Consider the following 20061-nt stretch of genomic DNA (forward strand, 5'->3'; position numbering starts at 1 on the left):
AAAGGGGTATCACAAAATGAGAAAACTATTATGGGCTATGTAGATAACCCAAAGTAACAACAGGGCTTATCGACATGATTAAAGCCGGAGAATTAGGGTAGAGATGCCCATAGGACACTGTGGTAGTTTGAGTGAATCGGCCCCCATAAGCTCGTAGGGACTGGCACTGTTGAGAACGTGTGGCTTTGTTGGAAGGGGCGTGGTCTTCTTGGAGGAAGTGTGTCACTGTGGGGGCAGGCTTTGAGGATTCCTAGGCTCAGGATATTGCTCAGGGTCTCATTCGACTTCTGGTTGCAGTCAAGATGTAGGACTCTCAGCTATTCCTCCAGCACCATGTCTGCCTGCACACTGCCATGCTCCCCACCATGATCATAATGAACTGAACCTCCGAAACTATGAACCCCCCAACTAAAGGTGTTCCTTTATAAGAGTTGCTGTGGTCATGGTGTCTCTTCACAGCAACAGAGACCCTGACTAAGACAGACGCCATGACACAGAGATGTCACAGGGATGTAGAACAAGGGAAGCAGAGATGTTGCTATAGAGAAGAAGCAAGGGACCATGAGCCAAGGGATATACTGGGCTCCTAAAATTTAAAAGGTATGATGGTACACGCCTAATCCTAGCTCTGGGGAGGCAGAGGAGGTTGATTGCTATGACTTCGAGGCCAGCCTGGTCTATGTAGTGAGTTTTAGGACAGCCGGGGCTGCACAGAGAAACCCTGACTTTAAATAAATAAAATTAAAGGCATGGCCTATCTGTGGGCCTACAGATGAAATACAACCCCAAACAGCCTGTCCTGATGTCACGACCAAACAACAGCCCTGATGTCATGACCAGACAGCCTGTCATGATGTCATGACCAGACAGCCTGTCCTGATGTCACTTCCAGGTCACAGTCCATCACTGAGGGAAGTCAGGGTAGGAACTCAAGCAGGACCCTGAAGCAGAAACCCTAGAGGAAGGCTGGGCCAGCTCCCGGCTAGTTCATTGACAATGGCACTATAGTAAGGCAATCAAGACATTCCTCAACAGCTGGGCCACAGATCCACCAGACAAAGACAAACTCAACCTATACTCTTTACCCCTCCCCCTCCAGCCCTTAATTCTAGACTTTGGCACAACTGACTGACAATTAATGCTAACCAGAACCGCTGGCCATAGGAGGTTGAGCATCTAACTTAGTATAGCTTTGTTTTGTTTTTGCTTTTTGAGAAAGGATCTTTCTATATAGCCTGACTGCCCTAGAACTCACTCTGTAGATCAGGCTAGCCTCGAACTCAGAGATCCATGGCTCTTGGGTGTTGGGATAAGGTCTGCTCCACAATGCCCACTGAGATTAAGTATTTAGAATGTGTGTCTCAGCCAGGTCATAGCACATGCCTTTAATCCCAGCACTCAGGAGACAGAGACAGGCAGATCTCTGTGAGTTTGAGGCCAGCCTGGTCTATAGAGTGTGTTCCAGGACAGTCAAGGCTACACAGAGAAACCCTGTCTCGAAAATAAACAAAAGAATGCATGTCTCCTGAGTCTAGTCCTCAGAAGAGAGTCGGTTGGGTCACAAGAAAAAGACAAAATACACATAAAAAATAAATCAGAGAATACTTGGGGTTTTTAATTATGTTAAGCAGGCAACAGTTTGATTATATATGAGAATTTGCTTTTCAAATGATTATAGCATTTGCAGACAAGTAGATAACATAAGACCAAACTCATGAACAAATGATAAATTAGCCAGCATTTTGAAAAATGAGCTCCAGTGGAGACACAATTACATGCTCCCTTCGTGCAATCGTCTACACGACGGTTTATCAATCATTTCTTTTATCAACAGAACAGCATTTGCTATTATCTTTACAGTAGCTCATCCCGGGGAAAAAATAACGTTTTAAAAATATCATAAAATGAACAAGTATACAAAAGTAGCCGGAGATCACTTCTTATGTTTCTCTTTGTTGTTTCTGTATTGAAGGCAAACCCGAGACCCTGGCAGCTAAGTTGAAACTCTGCCATTGACCTATCTTCACCCTTCGTGTTTTAAATTTATTTTCCTTTCTTTAAATTTCAAAAATAATAAGCACTCATTGGGAGAGACTCAAACAGTACAGGAATATACAGTAAAACACTCCAGTCCCTTCCACCCTCTCCAGGGTGTTAGCCACTCACTCCGTCTTGTCGTCATTGATTACCGCTGTATCTGAACAATGGACTTTTTCTAGTCACTCTGGCAAAGAAGAAGAATATGGAGTGATGCGCAATTAAGAAAAGCTCAGAGACTGATATTGGGATTCACCCTGAAGACCAGAAAAGCAAAACAGCCAGCCACTGGCTCTTACCTCGACCTCAATCTAAAACTGGAGATCTTGCCTCCAGGAATCTCAGAATGAGACTGTGTCTGAGAACTGTTTCCTACCATTTTATAATCCTCTCTAGTTCTGGGATTAAAGGCGTGCACCACTAGGATTGAAGGCATGCACCACCCAGTTTCTATGGCAACCTAGTGTGGATACTGGGGTTAAAGGTGTGTGTTACCACTTCCTGGTCTGTAAGGCTGATAAGTGGGGCTGTTTTACTCTCTGATCTTCAGGTAACCTTTATTTATTAAAATAAAAATGAAATGCCACTACAAGGGAGCTCCTCTGGCCAGATATTCCTGGGAAATCATGTTTTCAAATGCAACAAAGAGATGTGGGGACTTTATGTGATCTACAGGAAGCAAGGAGCCCAGCAAGTCTGAATGGGGGTTGGATGTTCAGCTAAGAAATGCACTTTAAAAAAAAATGTTTTTCAGTTTTTCTCTAATGTGTATAAGTGTTTTGTCTGCATGTATGTCTGTGCAGCACACACATGTCTGGTGCCTTCAAAAGCCAGAAGAGAATGTTGGATCCCCCAGGACTAGAGTTACATGTGGATGTCGGGAATCTAGCCTAGGTCTTCAGAAAGAGCAGCCTTTTAACCACCAAGCAGAGGGTGGCCAGGAACACACTAGCAGCTTCATACAATAAATTGGCACTCCAACATGGCCGACTATGTCCACATAAAACCTGAGAAAGCTTGAAAAGGAACTTTAGACACACACACACACAACAAAGTTTAGTGCACTTTTTTTCCCCAGATGTCTCTGTCAATTCTAGAGTTTTGGAAATTGCTTACAATACACTTCCTGTTTACTTAGGTAATAGCATATCATTCTGGAGTTTTTTTTTTTTTTTTTTTTGGTTTTTCGAGACAGGGTTTCTCTGTGGCTTTGGAGCCTGTCCTGGAACTAGCTCTTGTAGACCAGGCTGGTCTCGAACTCACAGAGATCCACCTGCCTCTGCCTCCCAAGTGCTGGGATTAAAGGCGTGCGCCACCACCCGGCCTCATTCTGGAGTTTTTGATGGAGTTGAGGAATATATAGTTATAGTTTTCCTTAGTTATGATAAAAGATAGATATAAATATTGTAACTAATTTTTGCTCGATACCTGATTTGTGGGTTTTTTTTTGACCTGCTTGTTTGGTTTTTGGTTGTTTTTATTTTATTTTATTTTGAAATCTAGTGCAGGTTGGCCTCAGACTCTGTGGTCCTCCCACCTCAACCTCCTCAGTGCTGAGATTAATGTCACACTATGTCAAACTTGGCCGCAAGCACTTCTAATAACACTATCTTTCCTGATTAGCGTCCCTTTCACAGCTAAATATTCAAATGTAATTTGAACTTTAAAACCGAAAGTCAACTGATGAAACACAATGATTGTGCCCTCCTGAACAGGGCACACGAGAAGTTGTGACAGATGCACAGCCACTTGGCTCTCCCTTCGTGCAGGGAGCTTGCAGCCCCCCACAGGGTCTTGCTATGGTGATAGCCAAGAACATCCATCCCCAAGGACAGTTGGTGAGAAGGCTCTGGAAGCTGGACTCGATATCCATATAATGTCACACAATAAGAAGCCAGTAACAACAAGATGGTGCAGGCTACATTGATGGTGCCATAGGACAGACATTGAATTCCTTTGGACTCACAAAAGACAGGAAAGCATAAAGATCTAGCTCCTTAGATAAATGACTTCCCCACAACAGGGCAGGCGATGAGCAGGAGAGGATGTTTTCCAACCTTGTGTACATAAGGATTCAGGTTAGAATAAAACAATCAAAGTAAATATAATGACAGTAAACCAAGTAATGGTTTAAAAATCAAGACCGGCAGGGTGTGGTCACACCACACACACACACACACAGACACACACACACACCCGTATAATCCTCAATGCTTGCAAGTTTGAGACCTAGAAGTCTGAACTCCATGTGGGCTACATATTAAGACACTGTCTCAAAAGCCATGGCTGAGGATGTAGCTCAGTAGAGAGAGCATGCTAGTGTGTGCAAGGCCCTGGGTTGGGGTATGTGCACTGCTTCCTAGCTGAATTCAATGCTCTGCCAAAGTTGAGAGCCCACAGGACAGGCAAGGAGAACCTGGTCCTCAGATTTGGTCCAGGCACAGCTGTGATGATCTGTTCTGTCTCTTTAAGAGACAAGCCATGCCCACTCCCTCTCCAGTCCACTGAGGCAGGCAGATCTTCCTTCCTGCTTGCAGTTTGACTCTCTTCCTTTTCTGTCTCTCTCTCCCCACTTCTCCCCTCCCCCTCTCTCTTTCTCTCTCTCTCCTCTTCTCCTTCTCCCCCTTCCCTTCCATAACCCACTTGATAAATACCCAACCTCACTCTGCATGGTGTGCCTATCCATGTCTCTGTCTCTTGCCTCCAGCCATGTGGTTCCCTGCTCAGGACCAGTTGCCTTCGGAGACCTGTGGCGTGGTCTCCTGGTGTGCCCCCATCTGTCTGTCTCTCCTCGTGGCCTGCTGAAGCCACTTGGGGAACTGCGCTGTCCCTGAATGGGACTGGCTGCTCTCAGAGCCCGCTGCCTGCCACTCGGGGACCTACAACGTGTCTCCTACTGCAGCGCCGGGGATCCCGCAGCATTTCTATTTCATCCATTTCAACAGCCACCAGCAGGACCACCTGAAGCTTGTTAGAAATGCAGAGTTCCTCTGCAGAGTGCAGGGGTAGGAGCCTATAGTTCCAGCTACTCAGGAGGCTAATATAACAAGAGGAGCTGTTGAGACTAGGAGTTCAAGACCCCATCACAGAGGAAAAGGAAAAGAAAGGGGATGAGATGGAAGGTCAAGGAAGAGCAGAGGAGGGGAGGGGAGGGGAAGGGAAAACACAGAATCTTAAAACCTACTAAATCCTGACCTGTATGTTAGCAAGATCGCTAGCTGATTTTGGACATAAATGAGGTTTGAGGAGCACTGCAGACTTCCTACTGGGACAGAAATACGGGAAATATGCCACATTATAAAGTATTTATACGAAAAAGAAGGCATACAAGGTAGAAGATAAAATTGATTGTAGTGATATTAAGGCATTTCACATCAAGAATTCAATTTAAAGTCAAATATAAGCCAGTCACAGCGGTGCACGGCTTTAATCCCAGCACTCAGGAGGCAGAGGCACATTGATCTCTGAGTTCGAGGCCAGCCTGGTCTACAAAGTAAGTTCCAGGACAGCCCCTGGAAGAGAAGTCACTGCTCTTAACTGCTGAGCCATCATCTTTCCGATGATGAGTTAACCCTTTAAAGAACAAAGCTCTCAGAAACCCCACTCAACACTTACTTGCACCTCATTAGCAGGCTAGAAGCAACTTCATCGGTAACTACGCAGCCACACACAGCAACACAGGTGTTCCAGTCACCAAGATGACATAATGAACGATCACTAGGGAGACAAATGTCTGTACCTAGGTCCTCATCTGTCACCATCTGTGTGACCTTCACTGGATCATCTACCTTCTGCAAGACTTAGGCCCTTTGTCCATAAAATAAAGGAAAGAGTCATACCTACTTCATAGGACTCATGCCAGGGCTAATGAGAAAAATATGGATAAAATAACTAGAATACTGTCCGGCACTTAGAGGACAATAAAATAGTAACTAATTATCTGATTCATTGGAACCCGGTGATTTTCCAAATCCTCTCCTGCTCTCTGACTTCCTCTCCACTTCTGAAATTGGAAAGGAATGTCTATTAGTCATCCTACCTGCAGCTAGAACACTCTAGTGTGAATGAATCTTAGCTGCAGGGTCACTTCATTCAGGTGTGTCTTTCACATCGCTCCCTTTTAAGTTATAAAATGCAATTATACAAAGATGTAGGGTGGAGAGGAACTGAGATTCTCCAGGACCAAAGTAAATCCCATTGTCCTGTATAGCTGAGGGAGTGGAAAAGGATGCTCTTAGGGCGGGAATGTTGTTTGGTTGGTAGAATGCTTGCTTCTCAGCATGGAGGAACCAGCACTCAAGAAACTTTGGCAGAAAAATCACAAGTTCAAGGTCATTCTTGGTTACACAACAAGGCTGAGCCCCAGACTGAAACACATAACAATTACAAAAACTTCAAAATGGGTCTTTCACGCAGAATACTTTTTTTTCTCTTACCCTGTTGGTGTGGCTTGCACGGTGACTCCTTCATTTCATACAGTACATAAGTTACAGGGAATAAAGCTGAAGTATAGAAACCAAGTCACTACCAATGCCAGTGACCCAAGTCAGCATCCACAAAAATAAGGAACAAGAACGGTATACAACCCTGATATCAAATAAAAATGGCATTTTATGTTTGTAGTCTTCATAGTGCCCAGTCTAATCTTTAGAAAAACGATGGGCAGGGGGAGGGGCATAGAGATGGCTTAAAAGGTAAGGACCTGAGTTTGATGCTCAGAACCATGCAAAAACCCAGATGAGAGAACACATATGTATAGCATAATATAATCCTAGCACTTCTAAAGTAAGACAGAAGGCAGAGGTAGGATTACCCAGAAGCTCCTGGGCAAGCTACCCTGGTGCACAGCACAGCAGCAGAAACGAGGGGGGAAGTGAGAACAATCCCATCGCGGTACACCCACAACTGCACTTTCTCACACAGCAAAAAATAAATAAGTGGCTTCTCGAACTCTGAAACAAATCAGACAAATCCCGGTAGAGAAACACCAAGGGCATCGAAAACAAGAAAAAGCCAAGGAGCTGCCATAGCCATAGAAGCCTAAAGAGACAAGACAAGCAAACGCAATACGGTAGGGGGACCTACAACACAATTAGGACAGTGAGTCAAAATTAAGGGAAGACAGTTGTCTGGGCCAGAGGCAGAGCTCAGCAGGCGTAGGAGGCTCACCCCAGCGCTATTCCTCTACCCACAAGGCAAAGTCTTAAGGCAAAATTTAAGGGACAGGAAGATGCTGCCGGCTGCTACAGGCTACGAAACTAAAGGAGATGGGGTCAGACGCAAAGGTGAAACTTTAATTGAAAACGGAATACTGAAGCTCTCCCCAGAATGTGTAAGCTGATAAAATTACAGAAGAGGCGAAGACAAAGAAGAAGGGACGGACACGCCCTAGTCAGAAATAGGTTGCGCCAGTGGGACATGATTACAGGGCTGGCACACTTGTGATGCCAGCACTTTGGCGGCTGATGTAGGAGAAGAATCTGAGGCCAGTGTGGGCTGCAAAGCCAGACCCCGTGCTCTTTATGCTATCCCTGAAGGTCATGAGAGTATTTTCTCTGCTATGTTGTCTTATGATACCCCTAGAACACTGTGAGACATGTAAATATTTATAAAGTTATTAGTGTTTATTTTAGTCGGCCTTTTGCTATTTTTTAAGTGTTTGTAAAAGACTTGCTGCTCTTGCAAAAGATCCAGGTTCAGTTCCCCACACCCACACAGGGGCTTACAATAGTCTGTAACTCCAGGCCCAAGAGACCCAATACCCACATCTGGCCTCTGCATGCACCAGGGGTGTGCACGGTGCACATACACAAATACTTATATACACACGATTAAAAATGTGTATTAAAGGGAGGAGTGGGATAAAAGTTCGGTTTTCATGGATATTGTGAAAGGAAAATAAAATTGTTGCGTTGTTTAGCTTAGAAATAAATTTGAAAGAAGAGGAGGAATAGAAAGAAAGCAAATGAAGTATGAGGTGGTGTGTGTCTGTGTGTGTGTCTGGTGTGTGTGTGTCTGTGTGTGTGTCTCTCTCTGTGTGTCTGTGTCTCTCTCTGTGTGTGTCTGTGTATGTGTGTATCTGTGTATGTGTGTATGTGTGTGTGTCTCTGTGTCTGTGTATGTGTGTATTTGTGTGTGTATATCTGTGTGTGTATGTGTGTCTGTGTGTGTGTATCTGTGTGTGTATGTGTGTGTCTGTGTGTGTGTCTGTGTATGTGTGTGTGTGTGTGTGTGTGTGTGATCTCCAGGACTGAAGAGAGAAGGAAGAAAGAAACTGTCAACTTCTTTGCTGAAATTAAGTCACGAGAACAAACTTTTGACAACAATGAAAACTAAACATTACTCTTGGGCCATGTTAAAATAATCTGCACAGGGGCGGGAGAGTAGTTAAGAGCACTCGTAGCTCTTGCAGAGGATTTGGGTTTTATTCCCAGCCCTCACGTGATGGCTTACCCCGGTCTAGAACTCCAAACCCTCTCCCACTCCCCCCGCCCACTAATAACCATCATCATTATCATCTGATGGCCAACAGAATGCCGAGATGACAAAGCAGCCTCAGACTTTGAGAGTCTGGTAGGACTAAGGGATTTCAAGTGTATGTTGCACAGCAAACGTATCTGATTGTTAAGTGGTGACACTGCCTGTGCCAGCCAGGCAGTGGTGGCGCACACCTTTATCCCTGCACTTGGGAGGCAGAGACAGGCAGATCTCTGTGAGTTCAAGGTCAACCTGGTCTACAAAGTGAGATCCAGGACAGATAGAGCTGTTACACAGAGAAAACCAAACCAAACAAAAACCAAACAAAACAAAAAATCCAAAACTAATCCCCAAATGGAACAGAAATTTGGATTGAACTAAGTATCAGATAGTTAAGCAATAACGAAAAGCAGACATAAACACTAATAACTATAAATATTTACAAGTCTAACTGTGTTCTAGGAATATCATAATAAAACACTACAGAGAAAAATACTCTCATGATTTATTGTAGGGATAGCATTTATTAACCAGGAAGAGGAAGTGGACACAATTATAAAGGAAGAATTCGCATAGTCACCTACACTGAAGTGAGAAATGTTGACATCCAAGAGACCACAAAGAGAATAACAAATGAGTAGAAAAGCTTCAGAGTAGTAAATATTTACACTGAATATAACCACTCACAAAGCTTTAGATACCTTAGTTGAGAAAAAAGACAAAGAAGAAAAACCCCCAACAAGTAATAAAAGAATGGCCAAAAACATAATGTATTTACCACAGCTTCTTAAAGTGTGAACTGCCACCCTGCATATGGGGTCATAATATTGAACATGTATTTGAAAAATAAATAAATAAAAATAGGACTAGTAAAATGTTTCTGAATGTGCAAGGGCCAAAGATAAATTCAGAATCAAATGCGCAGGAGATGCCAGGGTTTCTGACATTTCTGGACAGTGTTGCAGCTCTGGCTTCACTGCAGACCCAGTTCTGAGCACGTGTCACACACAGTCTACCATATCACCACACCAACCGGAGCTTGTACCACACATCACCACACCAACCGGAGCCTGTGCCACACATCACCACACCAACCGGAGCCTGTACCACACATCACCACACCAACTAGAGCCTGTACCGCAACCACCACACCAAACAGAGCCTGTACAGCAATCACCACACCAACCAGAGCCTGCACCACACCAACCAGAGCCTGCACCACACATCACCACACCAACCAGAGCCTGCACCACACATCACCACACCAACCAGAGCCTGCATCACACCAACCAGAGCCTGCACCACACATCACCACACCAACCAGAGCCTGTACCCATCACCACACCAGATTTCATTACAGATGGTTACGAGCCACCATGTGGTTGCTGGGAATTGAACTCAGGACCTCTGGAAGAGCAGGCAGTGCTCTTAACCACTCCAGACCTCTTTATGATTTCTTTTCAGTTAAGATTTTTATAGGTTTATACATCCAGGCCTATATAAAATTTTTCTGGTCTAAAAAGGGTGTTAAGTAAAAAAAAAATATTTAAGAAGGCCCATTCTTAAAGGGCAATAAAAGCCTACAACAACCTGTGACATCAGTCTTCCAATGTTGACTGAAAGAAACAGGTTCTCACTCTGGTGTAAGTGTGGTCTCATCAGGAATCTTCATCCTTCCTTTTCCTCCCTCTTCCTCCAAGGTCAGAAGAAGACCAACCTTGGCTTTGACTGAGGGTAACTCTACATCCTGATGTACCTAACACTTCGGAGTTTCCTGGGAACTTTCCATTTTAAAAGCTAAGGCAGTCGCAGGAAACCTGGAAAGAACCGGTGACCCCAGCTTTTACTTCCCACGCCCTCCATGTGATCCACTTCACCAGCAGTCACCAGCGTGACGTGGCAACGCCAACACACCAGACTTAGCTGTGCAGATAGATGAAGAACTGCTGGCCCATGGTGGGAAAGAAAAGTCAAGAACAGAGAATGCCATTGACTGTCTAGGCCGACTCACATAAATCAACCATGGAATCCCTTAAGCTGCCAAGAACCCCAGAATGAAAAATAAGCGTATGTGCTGTCTGTGGAGCTCTCTGTGTTTGCCTCATTGTTTCTCAACTGCTCGGTTCAAAACTACCCTTCTGAAGGAACTGGGAGCATCAAAATGTCTGGGAGCACCTCAAGAACACTCTCTGATCAAGGCCTGTGGGATGGCCCAGGGAATAAAGGTGACTGCTTGCCTGAGTTTGATCCCTGAGACCTGCATGGAAGGAGAGAATGGCCCCAGTCAATTGTCCCCTGCCAAATGATATTCTTTCTTTGAAAAAAGAATGTTTCAGACTTTATTTCCCAATCTAGTGGACACCAGGGACCTGAGAGGGCAGCCAGCACTCTGTGACTGTTCAACCCCTATAAGGCAAAAAGTTTGAGAATCACTTGATTGACATACCCACGATAGTCTTCTTTGATTGAGACTGACATTTAATGGGTCAGTAAGATGCCCCCAAGAATTAAAATGTGCCTGGCTTTTATATTAAAGCTGTCAAGAGGGGCAATTAAGGATTTTGTATCACACCGTCAACAGCGAATATCCCACATGGTTCAGAACAGCACAGTGTGCACAAGTGTGCATGAGTGTCCACGAGCGTCCATGAGCGTTCACAGTGTCCACAAGCGTCCATGAGCATTCACAAGCATCCGCGAGAGTCCACAAATGTCCATGAGCATCCACAAGTGTCCACGAGCGTCCACGAGCATCCATGAGCGTCCACGAGTGTCTGTCCACAAGTGTCCATGAGCGTCCACAAGATTCAGTGCATGGCAATCCTCTCTGCGCTCATTCACTCATAAATTAATGTCAACTAGGTAACTTCTCCAATTCTGCAAAATTTCAGTTGGCTTTTTCTTCTTCCTCCTTCCCTTTATCCTTTTGTTTCCCCCCCTCTCTCTTTCAATCTCCCCTCTCTCACCCTGCTATGTTATAATGTTTTCTGTGTGGTCTCTTCATCACTAAGGGAAAACTGAAATCACAAGGAAGTAATGTGTGGGGAATAGAAGGGCAATAATAATAATAATAACGATCAAAAGATGAGGAAATAGTCCATGGTATTTATATAATATTTATATAATAGTCCATGCCTTAGGTAATATTTTGGAACTTTAAAAAAATATCTTAAATGTTAAAAAATAGGGCTGGTAAGACCCATGTTAGTAGTGGTAAGGCCCTGGGGTCAATCTCTAGCTAGCATGTCCTCCTATCCCCACAAACAAACAAACAAACAAACAAACAAACAAAAAACCTGAGAAAACTTGGAAATAGTTTATGAAGTAAGAATTAAATCAATTAACTTTCTATGTGTAAGATGAAATGATTACTAAAATCACAGCTTTTTACTAAGGATACCCTACACCTGCCATCCAAGAAACAAAAACAAAAAGTATGGCATTTTTAAAAAGCATGACCAAGGCCGATGGATCGTTAATTTGAGGACAGAATGGGCTACATAGCATGACCATGGAAAAACTACATTCAGGATGATTCTGTCTAAGCCAAGTTATACACTTAATAATGTATAGGATGTGTGTGGTAAAATTTTAAAGACAAAATAGGAAAAAGTTTCATTTTTTTTAATAGCAAGTGGTAGAGGACTTGTGTAATAACACACAATGGCCTGGATTTAGTCCCTAGAAACACACACACACACGGATAAAGGTTTTAATGGTTAACTATAAAGAGAGAAGGGGCAATGTCTGGGAGGGATAGAAGTGTAATTCTAAGGAATTGATATTTTTTTTCTTACTCTTGCATAAGTTAGAAGAGTCTTTGCTTCATAATTCACTGTAAGTATACTGCAAAACTAGATACATTTATACAACCACACATAAGTTAGCAGCAGGAGAGAACTCACTGGGTGTTTCAAGTCTACAGGTCCCAGGGCTATGGCACGCAGCAGGTTAAAGGAGATTAAAGAGAAGGAGGAATCTTGAGAGGGGAAAGTCTGAACGTGACGGAAGGAGGAAGAAACACTGAGAACCAGCAGAATGAACTACTGTCAGTAAGAAACGGGGACGCTAGGCCTCAGAATGAGTTCACACGCTCACTTGGAAGGGGGCACCAGTCAAGTTAATGCCCAAGCTTGGTAAGGAATGCAAAAAGTGTTTGAAAACATGGTAATAAATTTGGCGGGAGAAGCACCACCTATAAAACATGCCAACTATTAAATAATTTATCCCCAAGACAATAAAACATAAAACTGTGAGTATGACCCTCTTACCCCACTTAATCGCTGACCCCTACCCTTTTGTGAAGAAAAGTCATATTAAAGATACAAAAACTGAAAACACCTATTTCTAGATGCAGAAACCGCATACCACCATGTCCTGGCAAACTATTACAACAGAACCTAACTAGGCCCCGGCAGCCTTCACACATTATGGAACTAGTAAAAAGCTACAAAAATGCCATTTGTACTGGTCTTGGTGGGGGGGAGCCACGACACTGAGGAAATACTGAACATATATCTGGGTCATATCTAGTTTAAATTCCATCACGGCTCTCCACAGTGTAGTGCTTCCTAAGAGAGAAGCGTTTGGCGGAAAGGTGCCAGGAATCCAGAACAGCCCACACTTAAACCCGTCAGCAATGAAGGCTCAACTTTTCGCGTTGTATTCTTGGATCGTTTACTCGACAGTCATGTGTTATTTCACGGAGGGATACACTGAACGAAACGACCAGTTATCAGTTGGTGTTCGAGGTGACAGTCAAGTGTCTTTACTCTGGGCGGGGGGAAAGTCCAGCAAGGGGCACAGGAAGTTATTTTTAAGGTCCCAGGAGTATCCTGTTCTGATCAACTCTCCTTTTTGCTTTGTATCCCATTTTCGGCCCTCCATTTTTACAGACCCAACTTTCTCCCGGTGGTCACAGAGAAAAGCTCCTCCATGTTCACTTTCTAAGGAGCCTCCGGCCTGGTGAACGGATTTCACCTGAATCTCCCCAAATCCTTCACCTCTCCGTATCATCCTCCAGGTTAATTCCCCCCCACCCTCCCCCCCCCCCCCCCCGTTGCAGAGAACTGTGGTTAGCCCGCCGGAACCAAAGCCCCAATAATTTCCTCCCCATTATGTTAGATTTTTAAAAAACACCCCCAGGAAAAGCGAAGGATCTACATTTAATCTTACACTTAACGCACCAAGTTACTTGATTCGTGCAGCATTTGTGTGCCCCGAAACAAGATCATAAAGGTTACTACAGGCCCCCAAATGATCCCCAGTCCAAATGAACTCCATTCTCCGATCCTACATGGGCACTCCCTTTTACTACGGGGAGGACAGTTTCAACAAATTACTCTCAAACAGAAAATTGGTGCCGTGGGGGAGGGAGGGAAGGAAAGGCCCAGAGGTCCAAAGTTCACCTGCGCCGAAACAAGACTTGACTCAGTATGGGCACGTGGTCTGGCGCAGGCGAAACCGTAGGGAGAGGTCGTTGTCCACCCGGCGAACCAGACGTTGGGAGCTCTCCATGGCCTCTGACTCACCCAAAGATAAGTAATCACCCAGCCACAAGTTCCAAACCGGCAGCCTTGGATTTGGTTTGCACGGAAATTTTGGAGTTTCAGCTCCAAGGCCACTAGCAGGTCAAGAGACCAAAATGAATTACCTCGGGCTCAGCCCCCCAAAAGAGACTAAGGATGGAATGGCCACCGTCCCGCCCTTTCGCCTCCACGAGTTAAAGGTGTCAGTCCCTCCAGGCTGCAGCGAGAACTGCCGCCGCGCGGGGCAGGGCGTGAGTGAGTGGCCACGGAGAGCCGGGTCCTAGGCGCTCCCCACCCCCGTGTGGCCTTGGTCCCCGCGCCCCACGCGTCTCACCTGCAGCCGAATGGCCCGGGAGCGCGCGGCCCCGGGCACGGCGCGGGCCCCCAAGCTCGCGGCGCTCCCGCAGTTCTTCCTCCTCGTCCTCCCGCCGCCGGCCCTCAGCCATGGGCGAGGCGCCACCGCGCAGCCCGGGGACGGCGGGCGAGCTGCGGGCAGCCGGTGCCCCTCGCCAGCGCGCTTGGCGGGGAAGAAGGGTTCCACCTGCAGCGCGCGCGGAGCTGGGGCGCGGACCCGGCCGAGCTCCCCGCCTCCTGAGCACGCACAGGCGGCCTGCAGCTCCTCCGCTGGCTCTGGCCGCTCGCTTCCCGTCCTGTCCCCTTCTCCGCCCCGCGAAGGTCCAGCCTGGGATCGGGCGGGCTCCTGGCCGGCCTCGCCTCCTTGGGGAGGGGTTACCGGCTGCTGAGGCCGCCCTCCAGCAGCACAAGCTGGAAACACCCCCAGAACCCAAACAGACGTGCACAAAATAAATAAAGGGGTTGGCGAGGAAAGAGAGAGACGAGGAGGCCTGGCCTCTTCCTGCCCTTTCACAATATCCTGGAGTCAACAGGAAACCCATTCGCTTGACACTTAAACAAAAGGGGGTGGAACCGGTTCCTAGGTCAGCCAGGAGAGATGCGCCAGCTGGGAGAGGCTGAACTTCACTTGAGGCGCACCACCTAGAGTATAGACACTGGAGTTCTGTCTGTGTCTGTCTGTCTGTCTGTCTGTCTGTCTCCCCCTTCCCCCCTCCCCCCCCCCGACTCCCTCGCCCCGGAACACGTGGCTTAAGTTGTCCTCGAACTCCTGATCATTCTGCCGTTACTCTATGATACATGTCATTATAGATCAGTCTGGAGGCACAGAGTGTACCACAGCAAGGTTGAGCCTCCGTGCACACTATGGTCTTTGTGGGTGACAAGGATGTGCCTTGTGTCTGAGTAAGTTTATCAGCTGTAACGAGTGTACTGCATGGGGGATAGTGGGAAGGAGGGAAACTGAGGGTGTGGGAATCCAGGACAGCATCTATACTTTGACTTCTGTCTTACTGAGAGCACAATACTGGTCTAAACAATAAGGTCTAACTTCTTTGAAATACTAGATAGGACTTGAGGTTGGCCTGGAGGTGAGCATGCATGGGTGAGGCGTGTCTCTGGCAGAGTAAAAAATAAATACATAAATAAGTCAACATAGTGACCCTGTATTCCAGCTAATTGAGGGTTAGGAGAAGGCCACCATCCCTAGAAGTCCAGGAAGAAAATGTGTTTATGGAGTCCCATACCCAATCATTTGTAGAGAGGTGATTTAGCCAAGTAGTGGGGGAGCTGGCTCTGAAGTCAGAGGCTGTAATTTGAAGCACTTAACTGTGGGGCCTACCCCGTGAACACTGCTCCAAAGCTGGAAAGAGCAGAGTAACAAAAGTCGTTGTGTGCACCTAAAACACACATCTAAGGCTCTGTCAGTGCACATGCGTAATTTCACAATGAGGGCAGATTCTGGAATGTCACAGAAAGCTGCCCACCGTAGGAGAGGGCTGCGTGGGATGAACAGGCCTTTACCGGCAGTCTCCTGCTCTCTTTCTGAGAACTTGTGAGAGTTCCCAACGTGCAGCATGCTAGAAAAAGAAAAGGAGAGAGGGGTCAGCGGAGACAGAAATGCGCTTTGCCTCTGCAGTGGTGACTGTTGCCGCCTGAGAACAGTATTTCTGGTTTTAGGCAGATAAGAACAAAATTCAGTATTAAGAAATTGAGGACATATTCACATGTTAAAAGCACTGTGGCTGGGCAAGCCGTTAAACAAGTGGACTCTTGGATAGCTGAAAATTGAAATGGGGTGATAGTATTCGGAACTCTGAGTTGTCCTAAGTGTTAGGGCTCACTTTGAGTAGAAGTCATTGGCCTTCAGGAAGGAGGAATAATTTGGAGGCCCCTCCCTGACAGCAGCTTGGCTCTTGGGGTCAGTCTAGTATTTCCAGACCTTTAGTTTGGGGATCCCTAAAATTTTCCCTGTGTCTCCCATGCAATTGGAGCTGGGAGATCCATACCCTCTTAGGGGTGCATACTTATGCTCACATATAGCAAACAATATTTTTAACTACTATGTGCCAAGGACCACACCAAATGATCCCTTGGAGACACCAAAGAAGGAAAGACTTGCATGGTTACTGTCAGGAACTGTTGTAGAGCTTTTCATATATATGTTTGCCATTTTAAATGAACAAAATATATTCTTTGTCCTCCAATAAGATAGAAAATTGTTTGTAGAAGGCTGTCCTTGAATTTGCAGCCATTTGTTAGTATTTTGATCAGAGCAGCACACAAGCAACCCTCAGATGGGGCCTCTTGGCATTTCCTCAGAAAGAGGGGTGGGGTGGGTCACTAGACTCTCACCTGAGCTTCTGGGCACTCATGCCTACACTCTCCCCTCCCCCATGTAATTCCACCTCGTATGTAGCTCCGCCACGGCTGCACATGATCTCAGGTAGGAGGTTCTCTCACATATAGGAAGTAGACATTGAGCACATGGGCAGAAGGGCTCCATCAGTGCAGCTGGGGAGAAGTTGTCATACATCCTGGAGGAAGGTTCCCTGGTGATGCCGTTGCTTGGGAACACTTGTAAGTCACTCTATGCCCATGCTCCTGCAAGTAAGAACGATAAACTGATTGGCTCTTTAAGCTACACTTGGGTAGAATTGTTCCATTGGTCCGTCTCTGATGTCTTATTTAAGCAGAGTAGATGTCTGTTCTTGTCTCCCCAGGAAAAGTTAATGCAACAAAGACCTACCCAGTTCACCGCAAATTAAAGCAAAAGTTAGGAAGTTCCGCAATAAAGATATAGTCAGAGACACGAATGGTGGGTTCATTCAGTGGAGGAGAAATTGTTTTTATGATGGGATATCCCTGCATAAAAGAATAAATTTGACCCCTACCTCATATCGTCTGACTCAACATGTATTATAAAACTTTGTGTAAGATTCACAGTACCAGGCATGATTTCCCTCTTGTTGAGAGGGTTTTAAGTCCTCAGAACTGTTGATTGCCATGAAGGCATGTGTGCTATTATTGGAGCCTTATGGTTATTGTGCCTTGATGGTCATTTTCATAGGTCATAGGTGTCACAGCTGGGTAGGACTCCTGGTCACTTTCCTTCTTTGGAAGTTTGCATAGTGCCTTCTGGTACCATGAGAATTAGTCCTCAGGTCCTCAGGGAGGAGGTTTTCAGGTCAGATCCTGCTCTGCCCTGTGGGCTCATGGATTTTGGAGAACTGTCTTAGGGTTTCTAGGGCAGCAACAAAACACCATGACCAAAAAGCAAGTTGGGGAGGAGACGTTCAGATCATAGTCCGTCATTGGAAGAAGTCAGAACAGGAACTCAAGCAGGAATGGAACCTGGAGGCAGGAGGAGAGCTGCTTACTGGCTTGCTTCCCCTAGCTTGCGCAGTCCACCCTTTCATAAAACACAGGACCAGCAGACCAGGGATGGCACCACCCACGCTGGGCTGGGCCCTCCCCCACTGATCATGAAATGGGAAAACACCTTACAGCTGGGTCTCACTGAAGCGTTTTCTCTACTGAGGCTCCTTCCTCGGATGACTCAATCTTAGTTTAGGTTGAGACACAAAACCAGCCAGTACTGCTGACCCTTTCTCACCTTGACACATAAGCGCATTACTATGAAGTCACAACCCTTCCTTTCTTATTCATCCCCCAAGATCTCATATGAAGATCGTAAATAATCTTAAAAGTCCCACAGTGTTTACAAATTCAAACACTTTGAAATTTGAGTCTCTTTAAAATATCCAGTCTCCTTTAAAAGTTCAAGTGGGCTCCTTTAAAAATCAAAATTAAGTTAAATGCTTCCTTTAAGATGGAAGAACCAGGGCACTGTCACGATCTGAACCAAGCAGAAACAAACTCCAACAGCGTAAATAACTCAGTGTCCAGCGATCTGGGATTCACTCAAGATCTCCCTGCGAAGGTCTTGGGTCACTCCTCCAGCTCTGCCCTCTGCAGCACACACAGCTTGTCTTCTCAGCTCCAGCCAGCTCTACGCCACTGCTGATGCTGTCTTGGTAGTCTTCCCACTGTACTGGCAACTCCAAAATTCTGGAGTCCCTTGCTGCAACTGGGCTGCACCTTGCCCAATAGCCTTGCATAGGCTCTCTTCATGGTGACAAGCCTCAACTTCTTTGCCTGATCCTTTCAGTCCTGGGCCTTCAACTGCCACTGGGGCTACACCTTTACCAATGGCCTCTCCTGACTTCTCCCAGTGCCAAGCCTTAGCTGCTTTCCATGTCCCCTTCATGTCTTCAAAGCCAAACTACTTGGGTGACGCTTTTATATTACCAAGTCCTGCTGCCAACATGAGGTATAACATGGCTGCCTCTGGAACACAGCTTCTCTGTGCCCTCAGGAAACACTTCCCAGATTTCACCTCAGTGATGCTGGTCTCTTCTTAATCACCTTCATTTCTTAGCTCCAGCCGACCAGCATCAATTGTACCAGTGACATAAAGGTTTCACTTCAGTAGTTCCGGGATCTTGTTAATTACTGCTGATTCTTCAGGCCCAGATAACCAGAACCACAAAATAGAGTCTTTAAGCTTCCCTCTGAAATTTCACAAGCCAGGCCCCTGTCTTCTGCATGCCTCTCAGCATTCTTATCTTCCAAGCTCCAACAGAACATCCCACTGAGGTCTCAAGCCTCAATGGCTTTTCTTGCCCAAAGTCCTTCCACAGTCCTTCCAAATACATGGTCAGGTCTGTCACAGCAATAGCTCACTATGCTGGTACCAACCTGTCTTTGCTAGGGTTTCTGTTGACCACGGTGACTCTTATAAAGGAAAACATTTCATTGAGGTGGCAACTTATAGTTTCAGAGGCTTGGTCCATTATCATCATGATGGAACATGGTGACTTGCAGGCAGACATGGTACTGGAGAGGTAGCTGGGAGTTTTACATCTTTCAGGCAACAGGAAGTAGACTGTGACACTGGAAGCAGCTTGAGCATAGGAAACCTCCAACCCCACGCCCACCAAAGCCTATGCCCACAGAGATACACTTCCTCCAACAAGGCCATACCAACTCCAACAAAGCCACACCTCCTAATAGTGCCACTCCCTTTGGGGGGCATTTTCTATTAAAACCACCATAAGAACCTACAAGACTAAATGTTACTAACTTTACTAAACCAGCATAATCCCTAACTACATCCTAAATATTTATCATTATACACACAGATAAGGGTAGTTCTCTGTGGTGTACGGTGCCCCGTCTGCACTCTATGCGCTACCATACAGTTCGTGAACCGGGCAAGGGGCTAGAGATTGAAACACACAAAGACTCCCAGAGACAGAGAACAGAGACACGGGTCATCCATGAAACAAGAATGCCCCCTTTATTGTGTTCAGGGGCAGCTTATATAGGGATAGCCACACCCCAGGCAAACACACCAGAAACCATTTCCCTGCCATCAGGAACTCCGGAGGGTCTCGTGCTCAGAGCAGCTGTAGGCACTCAAATCAGGGGAAAACAAGTTGTTTACAAGAAATTCAGGATCTGGGAGTTCACTGCTCCCAACAGTTCTCACCTCTCATCAGGAAAACTTCTCTTTGCAATAGATGGAGACCATCACAGAAAATCTCAACTGACTAAAATGCAGAACTGTAGAATCCCATCCCAACTGATATATGCATAACACAAC

The 20061-nt window shown here is 45.9% G+C and overlaps 1 protein-coding gene across 4 annotated transcripts in view; it reads right to left on the bottom strand.

The window, feature by feature from the left end:
* Positions 1 to 14697, bottom strand: part of Sh3d19 (SH3 domain containing 19) — a 146905-nt gene extending 132208 nt beyond the window's left edge. For all 4 annotated transcript variants that reach the window (XM_057757071.1, XM_057757068.1, XM_057757070.1 and 1 more), the window contains exon 1: positions 14377 to 14697. In XM_057757071.1, coding sequence (XP_057613054.1) covers positions 14377 to 14488 — 112 coding nt within the window. In that variant the 5' untranslated portion in view covers positions 14489 to 14697. The remainder of the gene's footprint in view (positions 1 to 14376) is intronic.
* Positions 14698 to 20061: the final 5364 nt, after the last annotated feature.

This window comes from Chionomys nivalis, chromosome 24 (genome assembly GCF_950005125.1).
Source record: "Chionomys nivalis chromosome 24, mChiNiv1.1, whole genome shotgun sequence".
NCBI classification, from domain to species: domain Eukaryota; kingdom Metazoa; phylum Chordata; class Mammalia; order Rodentia; family Cricetidae; genus Chionomys; species Chionomys nivalis.